The 14,882-nt window shown below is 40.9% G+C and overlaps 1 protein-coding gene across 2 annotated transcripts in view; it reads left to right on the forward strand.

The window, feature by feature from the left end:
- The window catches only part of rxfp2a (relaxin family peptide receptor 2a), a 31,377-nt gene that overhangs the window by 10,321 nt on the left and 6,174 nt on the right, over positions 1–14,882 (forward strand). The window contains exons 6-15 of one of the 2 annotated variants that reach the window (XM_062537050.1): positions 211–282; positions 994–1,065; positions 2,132–2,203; positions 3,742–3,816; positions 9,398–9,469; positions 10,942–11,013; positions 11,271–11,342; positions 11,466–11,537; positions 11,740–11,868; positions 12,262–12,491. In XM_062537050.1, the coding sequence (XP_062393034.1) occupies positions 211–282; positions 994–1,065; positions 2,132–2,203; positions 3,742–3,816; positions 9,398–9,469; positions 10,942–11,013; positions 11,271–11,342; positions 11,466–11,537; positions 11,740–11,868; positions 12,262–12,491 (938 nt within the window). The remainder of the gene's footprint in view (positions 1–210; positions 283–993; positions 1,066–2,131; positions 2,204–3,741; positions 3,817–9,397; positions 9,470–10,941; positions 11,014–11,270; positions 11,343–11,465; positions 11,538–11,739; positions 11,869–12,261; positions 12,492–14,882) is intronic. The other variant, XM_062537052.1, reaches the window with a different exon arrangement.

Below are 14,882 nucleotides of genomic sequence, written 5' to 3' on the forward strand. Positions count from 1 at the left end.
AAGGCTCATTAAACAACCAGGTTAATTGCATGCAAATTAAGACATTTGTTTTGACAGGCTTTCTAAAAGAGAGAGAGAGAGAGAGATAAAGGGAGTGTGTTTGTGTGTCAAGAAGGCGTCTGCATGAACTTGAAAAGACCATGTGTGCTTTTATCTAAGTTATATTTTTATGTATCAATAATTTAAACTTGCTGTTGTCCCCCCTAAAAGGTTTCTTCAGAACAACAGGATAGAGAACGTTTCAGGCCGAGCCTTCAGTGGACTGCACAAACTCAGAAAACTGTGAGTCACTTTTCAATCCTTGTGCTTTACATACAGGGAGAACTGAAAATAATCAGGTCCCCAGTATCTTTTTTTCCGCTACAATTGGTAGTCGTATTGCTTAGTTGCTGCTGTTTCACATTATGCGCATCCAATTCATGTTAGATTGGTTGCAATGATATGGGACTTTTATCTGTAATGTATCACGCTGGGATCATTTCAGTGGTCACGGTGCAGGACATAATCAAAGCTTTAAGCACAGTTCTCAGTTTTTACCAAAAAAATACAGTTTTTCCCTAACAAATAGTCTCCTTAAAACGTAAGATTTCATGATACCGATCCACAGTAGGCCTGTTCTGTGTCATTCCGTGACAGTAGCCTTTAAATGTTGGCAGTTTTTTGTATCCACAGGAGAAATGTGTTTTAAATCAGTGAAGCTATGGTCACCTAAGGCTTCTATTTTGCATGCGGTTAGGTGTGGTTCTGTCCTCTGTCCATTTTCCACTATATAGTCCTTGCCTTGTCCTCTGTGAGTCATCTCAAATTAATTAGTCAATGGTGAGGCCGGGCACTACACAGACGGAGATATCTTTGAATAATGCTGCCTCAGGCTGAGTGCCCGTCTGATACATTGTCTCACAGAAATGGAAATACGCAACCTGTAGATGTAAGTCAGTAGCTCTGATCCAAACGGAACTGAGCTGAAGTGACCTGAATGATGTTCTTCTGCAGACTGCTCAGTCACAACTACATCACCTCCCTGAGTGGCGGCGTGTTCGGCGACCTTCACCGGCTGCAATGGCTGTGAGTATGGCATCCTGTATTCCAATCAGGTTTCTCCTGACACACCTCACAGGTGCGGCCCTCTCCTCCTGCTCCTGCTCCTGCTCCTGCTCCTCCTCCTGCTCCTGCTTCTGCTCCTGCTCGAGGGCTTCTATAGCGAGCATAATCAGATAAGACTTAAGGCTCTGTGTCATTCAGAGGGTCTGTACTTTTGGGATTGCATTTTCCCTTCAAAGGGCCATGTTCCCAGACTAGTGGAATGTGCTATGCAGTGCATGAACTGAGTGAGATTGTGTTTTGAAATGTTCAATAGGATCAGGGGTTTCTTGAAGGTAGGTGCTTGTATGCAATGTGTTTTTTAATAAGAAATGAATGTGCAATTTGTTACACTGGTATGAGTGTCTGCCAGAAGGAGCTTTGTTGGTATTTCTACAACAAGTTGATTTGTTGAGGTGTAAGCTAAGAAGGCATATTTTGAGCTTTAGACTTGACATATTTTCAGTTTTATTCAGATAAACGTGTTCCTTGTAGTTAACATGAAATATTGAAATTCCATCAAAGAAAGATCAAAAAGTACAATAATGAGATAAAAAAAATTATTATCGGACAATGAACAATTATGACTTTCTGTGACAGGAAAAGGAAAAGAAAACATTCGAAAGAGTAAGACACAAATGTGCTGAAGATATTCTCTAGCTTCCTTTCAAATTGATGTCTCTGCTAACATATTCTGACTCATGTCGTTTCCACTGAACGTCAGGTTGATCTTCTTTATTAAAAACATCATGTCACTTTAAGACCAAGATACATTGTCCAGCCCTACTTATGAATGCAATGCAATTAATTGTGACAGCGCTTACGAGAGGGATAAAGTAGGCTACCAAGAAATATATTGGAGGAAGACACACAGGAGATAAAGAGAAATTAATATGTTTTAAAAACATCTGAAGATGGTAGGATGTGTGCAATAAGTTATGTATTTTTCAAAAGGTGGAATAAATATTGGACTCTCCTCTTCAGTGAATAATTAAAAGTGTTATTTCCAAAGACTAAAACACATTTACATCAATGTATGTCATTCTTTTAGAATTTTGGATCACAACCCTCTGCAGAGCATATCTGAGGACATGTTCATTGGCCTGAAGTCTTTGATGTTCCTGTGAGTATCAGCCGACATTCATGAAATAAGCTTTAATGTTTTACCAATTAAAGAACCATTGTCCTCCCGACCTGAGGCTAAATCTAAGTGTGTTGAAGACAAAAGGATGGTCAAACCACAGGGGGAAAAGGTCATTTGTAACGATGCAAAAACAAAAGAAGAACTAAGCTTAAAAGAGCAGCCCCTCCACCCCCAGGGACTGTGTGTGCCCTAACATATGAATGGATTGTGTGTTTTTATAAGCAATGTCATTTGTAATTTAGGCAGTTTAAAAATGTGTTCAAGTATGCTGTTGCAGAGCTACACGCTACCATTCCCACTATTGACAATGGTATTGCCTGAGCAGTAGCAGATTAGTACTTTATTGCGGGGCTTGTGACCAATATGAATCAAACAGTGTGAGCCATTGTGTGTGCGAAGGCCGGCTATGACTAAGAAAAAATAATCAGAAGAAGCCTCAAACAAATTGAATTCCTTGTGGGGTCTCACTTCATAAAAAAACCCCACTGATGCCCCAGAGAGTGTTTGTGGTCCTTCTCCTCTGCCTCCGAGGCTGTAGGCATTCCCCACCTGACGAGATTTATTTTCTGCAGAACAGAGGTGGGGGGGATGGGGGACTCTCATCATCCTTCAACCATTTGTGTTTTCATGCATTCCTTTTTACAAGATTTTATTTATTTGTTTATTTTTTATTTGACCTTCATTCCAACTCCCTCTGTGCTCCTCTCCTGTGAGCTCTATTTGTGTTTTCTTAAAGGAGAACTCCAGTCTGAGAGCAACTTAAGGCCCTTTTTTTTCCTTTTTTTGTGATAATGAGTGTAAAGTGTAGTTTGCGACCAAAATATTAGACGAGAATAGTTTTGAGGCAAGTCCTTGTCCTAGTCCTTGAAGGCAACCTCACAACGTCATATTAAATCGCTACTTATAGCATTCCATTTCCATGCTATTCTGGAGAGGGTCCCTGCAACCAAAGCAAAATATATTTATCTTTGCAAATGTAAAGAAAGGGTATAAAAAGGACTGTTCTCCTTTCAAAGGTGATTTTCAAAGCAAATTTGCACAAATGGGAATATAATGTGAACAGCTTTGAGGGAGATATAGTGCGTTTCAAACCACTGCCCAATAAGCAATGCGCTGCTATGTGTATACTGTAGCTTCAAATGATCTGAAAAGCCCATCTCAGGCACAGCCAAGACACACACTACTGGCGACTTTACTATCTCGTAGACACTTAATGACATCACCTCATATGATGTTCCTCTCTTCACTCATCCAATAATGCATTTCAAATTGTCCTTTCATTCACAATATGTCAGCTCAACCAATGCAAACCTGCTTGCCACAACACTTTGAAAAGAGTCCAACCCAGAATAGTGTGAGAGTTCTACTAAACTCTGTTTGGATGGTCAGAGACCAGAGACTCACTACGGAACTGATTTGAATGGCAATCTCATAGGCCGCATTTTGCTTTGCCATTTTAGAGTGCCTCACATGAAAGCTTGCCTGTGAGCTGCTGGTGTTTTTGTGTTTTCCTCCAGGTCCCTGGTGAACACGTCCCTCTGGCGGCTGCCTGACTCCAGCCTGTGCCACCACATGGCGCCCCTCAGCTGGCTGTGAGTGACGCTCCTCTCTGGCATGTTCTAGACCGCCTGCTCTGCACTTTGCCGTTTCTGCTGCTGAGTTACTTGAAGCGTAGGGATCGCTACTGACGTGCTGTTCCCTTTTAATTGCATTGTATATTATTCTGTGTAGGACATTTGTTTGTCTGAGATGTCTTCCGGTCCATGTGTTCTGGTAGAACTAGGGCATTTTTAGGGCGTCAACATCTGTTGATGAAAACCAGTCTAAAACCCTTACTCCGTTACATATTATTTCTGTGATCAGTCTACACGGGTCAAGGCAGTAGTCATCTAAACCGGGCAGTGGTCATCTACCTGCCCCCACCCACCGCCCCTGGCCCCCAGCCGCATCTCTGTGTATCTCTCCATTTCTCTGTCTCTCTGCCTCTCTCTCTCTCTCTCTCTCTCTCTCTCTCTCTCTCTCTCTCTCTCTCTCTCTCTCTCTCTCTCTCTCTCTCTCAGGACGTGGTTTGTCAGTGCTCTTCCCACGCTTCGTGAGTCCCTGGGGCACAGAGATCATGCTTTAGCATAGTAACAGATTTATGTTGTGGTGCCCTGTTTTCGTGAAGCCTAATCTAATTTCACAATCTCAATTAAGGCACTAATAGTGTTAAGCTATCGCTACATCTTCATCAAATGGCCGTCAACGCAGGCATGCCTGAGGTGATGCATGATGCTCAGGAGCAGGTCAGGATTTATGGGCAGTATTTATAGAGAGAGAGAAAGATTTCTCATGGATAGCCACTCGTTTCTTTTACAGCGGGACTTGCTTTATGATGCTTGCCGGCAGAGAAATGTTTTAAAGTCATTTTAATGTTTGTGTTTTATTGTTCTGGAAGGATGGGCCGTCGTTGGTGTAGTTGTTTTTGGCTTGTCTTATTCATTGATCTTAGCTAAATACAGGGAGAGTGGCCTAAGTGTCTCTCTTTTTATGTCCAGTAGAGTCGTAATCGTAATATACTCTGATGGGGACATGCCCCCCCCCCCAGTATTTAACTACTCTCAAATTGTCCCCCCAATATAAAGAAATACATTGTTAAGCTACAACAGCATCTCACTGATCGCTGTCCAAAATAATCACTTTCAGATGTATCCGCAAACTGAACTTATCATAATGCATTTTGTTTGTCAGTTATTAATTGACATTGAAAGGTGCAGTCAGCAATGGTACACAATGTCAAGCCCATAATAGGCTTTGTCATATTCAGCAATCATCTCTTCACGACCACTAGTTGCCCATTCCATGATTACACTGTAAAAAAAAGATCTCTGTAGCCCAGCCTCCGAAAACTGAAAACAAACAAAAATGAAACTCTGCGTGGAGTTTCCCTGGGAATATTGAAGATAGGGGTGAGCTACCTCTCTGGCGTGTTTCGTTTAGTCAAAATATAGTGTAGGCCTATGTTTTCTTTTTGTATAAAAGCATCTGCTAATAGATTTAAATAGATAAACACAAACAAACGTACCTTCTTATGCAATCACTGACCTGAGACCTCACATTAAATGTTAATTCATACCAATACAAACATTTCACTTCAGAAAGGATGTGGTTGAAAGGTTAACATTCATGTCTATAATCATAATAATTTTGCGACGGAATTGTAATTATGGCAAAGTAATATTTTGCTATGTGTAGATAAATGCACGAAGACTAAACAAACACTTTTAGTGAAAGTGGGTTGATCTGCGACTGCTACAGTGTCAGTCAACTATAAGATGATGATTCTATCATAACAGCAATCAAATCTTTCAATCAAAGTCGCTTACCCATCCAAAACCTTGAATTGGTTGCCCAGGCCCAAGCAGTAAAGCAGCCCCAGGTCATCACACCACCACCACCACCATCACCGCGTTTGATTCTTCGAATGATGCTCTCATTACCTCCACCAAGGAGGCCATCGGGGTTTGTTTGTCTGTTTGTTTGTTTGTTTGTTTGTTTGTTTGTTTGCAAGATAACTCAAAGAATTATGGATGGATTTTGATGAAACTTTCAGGGAAGGTCTGAAATGTCCCAAGTGAGAAATTGTTACATTTTGGTAGTGATCCGCATCACTGTCTTGATCCAGGAGGCGGTTATGTTTTCACTTGGCGGAGGTCTGCGCTGTCTGAGTGCTTTTCTAGTTGTAGAATGCGGTGTAAGATTTATGCCAGATATAATGACACCCGTCTTTTCCAAAAAGTTCCACTTTTAACTCATCAGTACACAGAGTATACAAATGTCTTGGGGATGTTAAGATGTTTTTTGGCATATGTGAGATGAGCATTTGAGCCCAGTCTCTTTCTTATTGTGGAATCCCAAACCCTCAACTTAACTAAGGCAAGCAAAGCCTGCAGTTCTTTACACGTTAGTCTGTTTTTCTTTGGTGACACTCCTTGGAAGGTTCACCACTGTTTCAAGTTTTCTCCATTTACAGATAATGGCTCTCTCAGCATGGTTCATTAGAGCAGTGTTTCCCAACCTTTTTTCCTTGTTTTTATTCAACAATCAGGGTCCAGGGATGAATTACCAATGCCTAACCTAGCCTGACCTGAATGTTGCTTACGCAAGTTCAGAGGTTAGAGGTAATACATAGCTGCATGAAATTAAATGTGGAACAACGATATGTTTTAATTGGGATTATACAGAGTTTTGACTATCCAACAGGGTGTGTTATTGGGATTTTATGCATTTAATGTCTGCAATCTCTGGTGGTCACTATTGGGTCCCCGGACCCCAGGTTGGGAGCCACTCCATTAGATTCCCAGAGCGTCAGAAATGGCTCTGTAACTCTTTCCAGACTGATAAATAATCTTTTCTTGAATTTCTTTAGATTGCAGCATCATGTGTGACGTTTTGAGACCTTTTTAGATGCCGAACGGAGCAGCGTAGTCATCAGCGTACCCATGATACCAAGACATAATCATGCAAATTTACAAAACAAGACAAAAGATGCCAGACGGAGCGGCATAATTTCCTGCGTACTTGTGACACCAAGACATACAAGACAGACAGCAAACAAAATTAACAAATAATGAAATAAATAAATTATAAGACATTATTTTTAAAAAGAAAATGCCATGTTAACCAATTGATTTCATCTAATTTAAACGGCTGATAAAAGTCCCTGGGCAGTGATGACGCACAGCTGTCTTTATACCAGACCGACCCGGAAGATTTATAAGCTCAGAGAAGTCGTGACGATCCAACCGATCAGCAGCTCGGTGGACTTTGACATTTAAGTGATGTTTATATTCAACAGGGTTGGCAGTAATCATACCTGGGTGTGTGAAATGATGTTGAACCCAATTGCTAATTCAATTTAGTTTACTGGTTCATTTAGTAACTAAGAGGGCAATTACTTTTCCACATACAGTAGGACCAGGTAGGGTTCGATAGTTTTTTTTCCTTGAATAAATGACATATCATTTAAAAGCGTCATTTCGTGTGTACTCGGGTTATCTTAATCTAGTATTAAAATTAGTTTGATTATCTGAAACATTTAAGCGTGGCAAATATCCAAAGATAGAAGAAATCGGGAAGGGAGCAAATTCTTTTTCACAGCATTAAATATGTTAACACCAATGGCTACGGCCTTGATATTCAGTATAGTCTGGGATAGAGAAAGTAGGACTTGCTGAATTAGCTGATACAGTACATTGTCAGAAGTAGAGGCACGATATTTGAGATTGAGAATTTGTTGATAACAACAATTAGACAATATTTTGCATCATTATTTGTTCTCTGTACAAGTCTCATGTTATACTACTGTAGTATGTCTCTCAACATATTCAAACAGCAACATAAGAAAAACAGATCTCAGTTATTTACGATAGACTGAAGCATTCAAGTCAAATAAACAGGAGAGCACTTCATCACCAGTGCAATAATTAACCTAGGGTCAGAGTGTACTGTATATGCACAGTGCTCTGATGATCTCTCTGCAGTGACTTCCTCAGAGGTTGGGCATTTTTGGGGGCAGGCTGACGACGAGGGATAAGGGCTTCCTTCCTGGACTCTGTCTGGTCATCTTGACTTTGTGCAGACGTCCTGACTTTTCCCGATGGTTGCAGCACAGTCCTGTGTGAGAAATCTGCTCACTCAGAAAGAGATGGGCAGACGAGGCAAGATCAAGAATGGTCATTGAAGAGCAGCACTGGCATGTGCCTATTGAAGACTGCCATCATTTACCACCTATTAACCAAGGTTTAGACTGTATATTGATTTCACTACATTTCCTCAGCTATGAGGTTAATACACATGCGTGAGCTAATGCATTTCTATTTCAGTTTTCTTTATGATTAAAAAACAATCAAATTCTGATTCATTAAGCTATTGGGCACTGTAGTTAATACACGGGCGTTAATGTGTATAATTTACATAAAACACTGTCCTGTGTTTTATACCCAATGTGGCAAATAAACAGGAAATTACTACACACATTTAAGCTCACTAATTGCCAAGCACAGAGCTAGTTCTGATGAAAGCATCAAAGTTATCTCATATAAAGAATTATTAAAAAAATCAGAGTTATCTCATTCAGAGAGAGACGGCCAGATGACGCAAGATGGCACTTTTTCCTGTCATGGAACTGACCAGCAGAATGGTCAGGAAAGAGCAATGGAATATATTTTCTTGGAAGCTCTTTTTTTTTTTTTTTTTTTTTTAAAAAAAGAAAACTACACATTTAATCTTACTGAGCACCAGTTAGAGTCCTGATGAAAGTATAAAAGTTGACCTTTACACACGGTAATGAGGTGCCGGGTACAGTCCCCATTCCGCCGCATCGTTTTATTTGAAAGACAGAAGTGAACTGAAGATAAGTAGCCTAAGAGACACTGCCAGCACAGGCAGTGTGCGTACCGTAGATATTAAAGGAGGGAGTTCACAGCGCACCTGACACCACTTTCTCTCTCGCCCTCTTATTTGCCTCTTTCTTATCTCCCCATCAAACTGACACATTCAGCGCCTCGACCATTAACTTTGCTGTCTCAGGGATTATTGGCTTCTTTTATGGAGATGAGCATCGAGCGGTGGGAGAAAGTTGCCGGTGCTGTGGTTTACTATGCAGTCTTGCAGGGGCCTTCTAAATGTCACCAAGTGTCAGCAGGCATTAGTAGCCAATTACAGATGCCAAAGACCCATCTGTTTGTCCGGCTCTCTGTGCTGTGGTGGGCCGACTCTTCATCATGGTGGTGGCACCCACTGGGCATCTGGGTGTGTGTGTGTGGGTTGGCTCCTGCCCATGCAGTTACACACCCACAACACAGGGAGTTTTCACTATGAACATAGTACAGGGTTACCCTGGCATAATCCCTCAAATTCAATATGTCAGATGTGCTTTGAGCAACTTTGTGTTTGCACGTCGCACTATATACTGTAGGTTATGATACCACTAACATAAGGTTGGGTTTGAATTGTACTGTACGTTTTGCTCAAATAATTAATTAGTTGATCATATCCAGTTGACACCCTTAAATTGATACCAGTGTGAAATATAACACCTGTTAGCCTAGGAAGTGCAGATAGTGACCATGTGATGTGTGTGTTTGAGATACTTATTTAATAGTGTTTCCATTGTGTGTTTCTCCTTGTAAGGGATTTGGCTGAAAACCACCTGAAGACGATCACGTCTGTCAACCTGAAGGACTGCAAAAATCTCACAGCACTGTGAGTACGGCTTAGATTGTGATCTGTGCTAGTCTTGTGCAGTATTTCACCTCGTGCCGTATGTGTATGAATGAGTGTGAAGTTGCTTTGTGTGTGTGTGTGTGTGTGTGTGTGTGTGTGTGTGTGTTTGTGTCTTCACCTGCAGTGTCAATACATACTAACTGCTTTGTTAAGCCTCAAATGTTTTCTTTGTGTCATGCGAAGATGCCTGTGTTGTGTGAAATTGATGCCACCCCACCTGATATTATTGTCATTGATGAGAGCAATGAGAGCGTATTCACACTGGAAGTAGGATGTTGTTTTTTGACCCATGCTTTGAGGAAGCCTATTTAACAAAGCTTGTGAAATACCAGCCTCTTGTACAGCAGATCTGTAGTTTTGGTTATAAATGCCAATAAGATGTGCTCATATTTGGAAGTTTGGGCCATGTACATAGGCTTGTCACTAGAGAACTCAGGATGGTGGGATTTACAAAAGTGAAAGCAAAACAACTCTCCAAATACTGTTCAATCTCTTCCGTTATTGGAAGTCGCCACATTTGGAGAAGGAGGTGTTGTGTACTGCATATCCTTAACACTGTTGTGCTGAGCTTGGTTGTTGTCAGCAGAACCACATGACTGAATCTTGTCTGAGCAATTATTGCACCTGTCAAATTTGTATCCTTATGTGATATTTATTTTTAATTGTGGATACAAAAAAAAGAAGGAAACTGTGCTTGTGCGCATGTACGCGCTTGTGAGTGTTTTGCACTTTGTGTGTGCTTAGTCGATTAATTAATACACTACATGTATATGCGTAGTATATGTAGTCTATGCCAGACTGATATGTTTCATGTTTCAATTCATGGTGTTTCGGTGTATTCAATTCATGGTTTTTCGGTGTATTCATGTTCATATTATTGTGAGCAACCAGTAGCATCCTTCAGTCAGTGCTCTCCCCCGGTAAACTCAGGAAAGGGAGGTTGCTCGCTCATTCGGTCGTCAAAAAAGCAGCATCCTCACTGAATCCATTCTTGCCTTGTGCCAAGTCTTTGTGCGGACAGACAGAGGGATGTAATATGGCAGGACCATTCTTTGTGTCACTCTGCAGTGTGAAGGTGTAATGACTAATAGGGTCCAATGCTGTCTGCTGTAAGGTGGCAGACAGAGTAGAACAGAGATGCTGTTATTGTGTGGTGTGTGTGTGTGCATGTGTGTGTGTGTGGGGGGGGGGGGTGGTGTCTGTTCTGTATCTGATTTGTAGTGGATAATGATCAATGTGTCGTAGCTTTAAAAAAATAAAATACAATCTTGACTGAAAAAAGAAATGACCAGATGTCTGCCATGAATCAAAGGTCATTAAATAACATAACATGATTAGGGCGATACGATGTCTCAAATTGTTTGTTCATCAGAATCCATTTCATGCTCTTCAGTAATGAAAGGACAATTGAAAACAACAAATGAAATATCTTGTTATCTTCACCTCACCAGAACGTTACGGGATAATGAGATCAAGATGGTACATGAAGATGTCTTTCAGTCACTCCCAGAGTTAGAAGAACTGTAAGTCTGAAATAACTGACAAAAAGGTTTGACAAACTTGTCCCGATGCCCTTCAAATGTTTTATTGCAAGGAGCTCCTAGATATCCATCACTTGTAAAAATGACCTTGCTGTGTGCTGTCTTCAAGTGCAAATGAGTTCTTCAAACACTTAGCTTCTGTAAGATTTTGATGTGAATGAATGATTAAGTTGAAACGGAATAATTTAACAAGATTTAACGCTGGAAATTCATTCTGCTTACCTGTTCTTTTGCTACAGGGACTTGTCCAGTAATAGGATTTCGGAGCTGTCCAACATCACTTTTAAGAGTTTGAATTCTCTTCTCAAGCTGTGAGTTTGGTTTGCAACGGTTCACTCAGCAATGAGCAATGACATTATGTATCATTATGTACTGTCTCCAGAAGAAGTTGTTTCATGTTAGATCTTGTTTGAACTCTTATTCATTTGCCTCAGAAATATCTCCTACAATCCACTGCTTCATATCCACGAAGGTCACTTTGATCATCTGATTCAGCTTGAATCCCTGTGAGTTACACAAAGACTGTGATAACTGCATAGATCACATAATAATTCAATTTTGTTTAAAAATTATTTATTTATAAATTATTATTATTATTATAAATTATTATTTATAAAAAGTTTAGACTTGCATATTATCATCATTATTATAATTGCATTATATGCAAGTGTTCTTCATAGATATTTATTGTTTCTGATGGACTGACAGGGTTCTCTGTTTCCCATTATATTGTTGTTCCTCGTTGTGGCATCACTCCATGTTTAGAATCCTGGAGGGCATTGAGATTCCTGATATCCACACCAAGATGTTCCTTCCCATGAAAAATCTGTCCCACATGTATGTGTTTGTCATCTATCCAAGACATTTACATACTAACTTCTTCATATTTGGGAAATCTTGGAACCCAGTTTATAAACAATATCGTTTTTTGTCTAATTTCACTTCAAGCAATACAGTATGTTGAAGTCTTCATGTGCTTGGATTTATACCAAGTTTCTGCCTTTATAATATAAATATTATGCTGCATAATATTTATAATATAAATATTATGCCTTTATAATATTAATATGCATATTATGCTGGCTTTTTACATTTCCAAGTGTATTATTTTTCTTTTAGCCTCAGATCATGCTCCAAGTATCCTTGAACTTTCTATACTTGCTGTCTTTTCGAAATTCACTCATAGTCTCTCTTTTCTTTTTGCTGTTGAGTTTGCTCTTTGTCTCCCAGATACTTCAAAGATTTCCAGTATTGTTCCTATGCCCCGCACGTGAGGTCCTGCAAGCCCAACACAGACGGGATCTCCTCCTTTGAGAACCTGCTGGCCAACCTCATCCTGCGGGTGTTCGTGTGGGTCATCGCCTTCATCACCTGCTTCGGAAACCTCTTTGTCATCGGCATGCGTTCCTTCATACGGGCAGAGAACAACCTGCACGCTTCCTGCATCAAAGTGCTGTGTTGTGAGTTCAGACTGCATTCATGCATCTGTGGGTGTTTACCCACACACACGCACACGCACACGCACACGCACACGCACACGCACACGCACACGCACACACACACACACACACACACACACACACACACACACACTCACACACACACACACACACACACACACACACACACACACGCAGAATATACTCATAGGTCCACAAACACAGTCTAGTCCAGACATGGGCAAACTACGGTCTGCAGGTCGTATACAGCCCGTTGAACGTTTTAATCCGGCCCACGGAACTTGTCCAAATGATTGAATTTTTTTTTTTTTTTACAAACAACTCTTATCACTGTTAAGGCTTCTGCCTCCCGTATGCGTTTTCTGTGCTTGACTATCATTAAGGGGGAGCCACCCATTAAATTCTATTATTAATCAAATGAAATTAATGCATTTAAAAAAAAAAAAAAAAAAACTGTACAATGAGCCTTGCTGCCTACTCATGATATGTATGTTACATGTTTGTAGGCCAAATCCTCTCACGTAATGGCTTTTACATGTAATTTATATTATTTCACACAAACACCCCATCCATCTGTTCCTGGCCCGGCCCCCCTGTCAAATCTTAGAACCCAATGTGGCCCTCCTGGCAAAATGTTTGCCCACCCCTGGTCTAGTCAGTACTTGTGAAATATCCAACAAAAAATCTCCCTGCTGTATTTCTTAAAATGTGCTCACTGCTCAGTGGGTAGGTGAATTTGCCGGACGAGAGCAGGTCCATTACAGATGAAATGGGAAGGAAATGACATTAAATTACCATGCTGTTGAAATGCTGCCCAACTGTGCCGAGCACAATGTTGTTCACATTGCATTTATTTCTGACTGTGTCTGTAACTGTGTGGGGCTACTAAGAAAGTGATTGAGAAAGCATTTCATATGTACAGTATGTGGGTGTTAACTAGACTAGTGACTCAATTGAATTTACCATTTGTTCATTCATTCATTCATTCACTCTTTCATTCATTCATTCATTCATTCACTCTTTCATTCATTCATTCATTCATTCATTCATGCATTCATTCACTCTTTCATTCATACACCTACCCTTCCATGACCCAGTTCTGAGGATTTACACACTGGTTTATCCAGTAGACATGAGAAGAGAGACAGTGTGCAGTGTGCCAATACGGACCAGAGCTTAAGCACTCCTTGACAACACATTTCTCATAGCTGCGGCACAAAGCCTCTCCCCTGGTGCCAGCTGCCGCCTGGCAGTGCCTTCCTGAGCGTGGGCATTATGTCCTGTGCCCTTTGTCCCGTGGCCTGTGCCTAGTCCTGTGCCCTGTGTCCTGTGCCCTGTGCCTAAGTATCTTGTGATCCAGACTTGCCATTCCCTTCAAAACAGGCTCCTGGTGGGTAGAGCCTTGAGGTAAATAACCCTTCTCCGGTTATTCTGTCTGATGGTTTTTGAGAGGAGGGCGTGCGTGATGCCGGCTGTTTTTCTGCCCTGAGCATAACACGGTGACCAGCGCTGTAATTATTACTTAAAATTCACAGCAAGACGTCTCATCAGTGAGTTGAATCTGTTGTTCCGTTACACTTATTATGTGGCGTTTCAGTACAGATCAGGCTATATTGGAGTTGATTGAAAGAGAATGCTATTACGTAAAAGGGGGAAGGACATTGGCTAATAACTCTCTAAATAAAGATGTGGTCCAAAGCAGGTTTCTTTCAAATCAGAACACAGAGAGGACCTTTTTAAATGTTGCTGAATGAACATTACGGTGCAGTTTAAAATAGACCTGCAGCAGCTTCATGTCAAAATAGGAGCCTCACCTAGTTTGATACAGTATTCCATGGCTGGGGTAATCACTGAAGGTTGACATGGCGTGTGATCTCATTTGTTCAAGCCGAGCTTCTCATTTTGGAGGATTTACTGTGAAAATATGATGATTCGCCCTCAAACCCACTCGTGTATGTTTGTTTACCTTAGTGACAGCATGAGAGAGGGGGATAGTTCTCTCCTGGCTCTGCAATGCAATATAAAAGTTTTTCACTTTTATATCAACAGCTTCAAAATCATTTTGATGATAAAATAAATGAAAGCGTAAGCGTTAAGTTCTGTCAGGAAGACTCAATTCTCATTCATTACTTTCGACCAATCATCAGTCTGCATCAGTCTTTAAAATGACATGCTTTGCACCTGCTTTTCGCTTTCAGGTGCCGATGTCCCCACCATCCCTCCCTAACCACCACCAGTTTGGCCTTGTCCAGTGTCCAGGGGGAAAGCTCCGCCCCCCTGCCGTCATTCCGGCAGGATCTGCAAGGGTCTGCACACATAGGACGGGGCCTATGCCAAAGACTCTCATTGCTGTCAAATGCTGTCATTTGTAAATCCTTTGATGGATTAAAA

The sequence above is a fragment of the Sardina pilchardus genome, chromosome 5 (genome assembly GCF_963854185.1).
Source record: "Sardina pilchardus chromosome 5, fSarPil1.1, whole genome shotgun sequence".
Lineage (NCBI taxonomy): Eukaryota > Metazoa > Chordata > Actinopteri > Clupeiformes > Clupeidae > Sardina > Sardina pilchardus.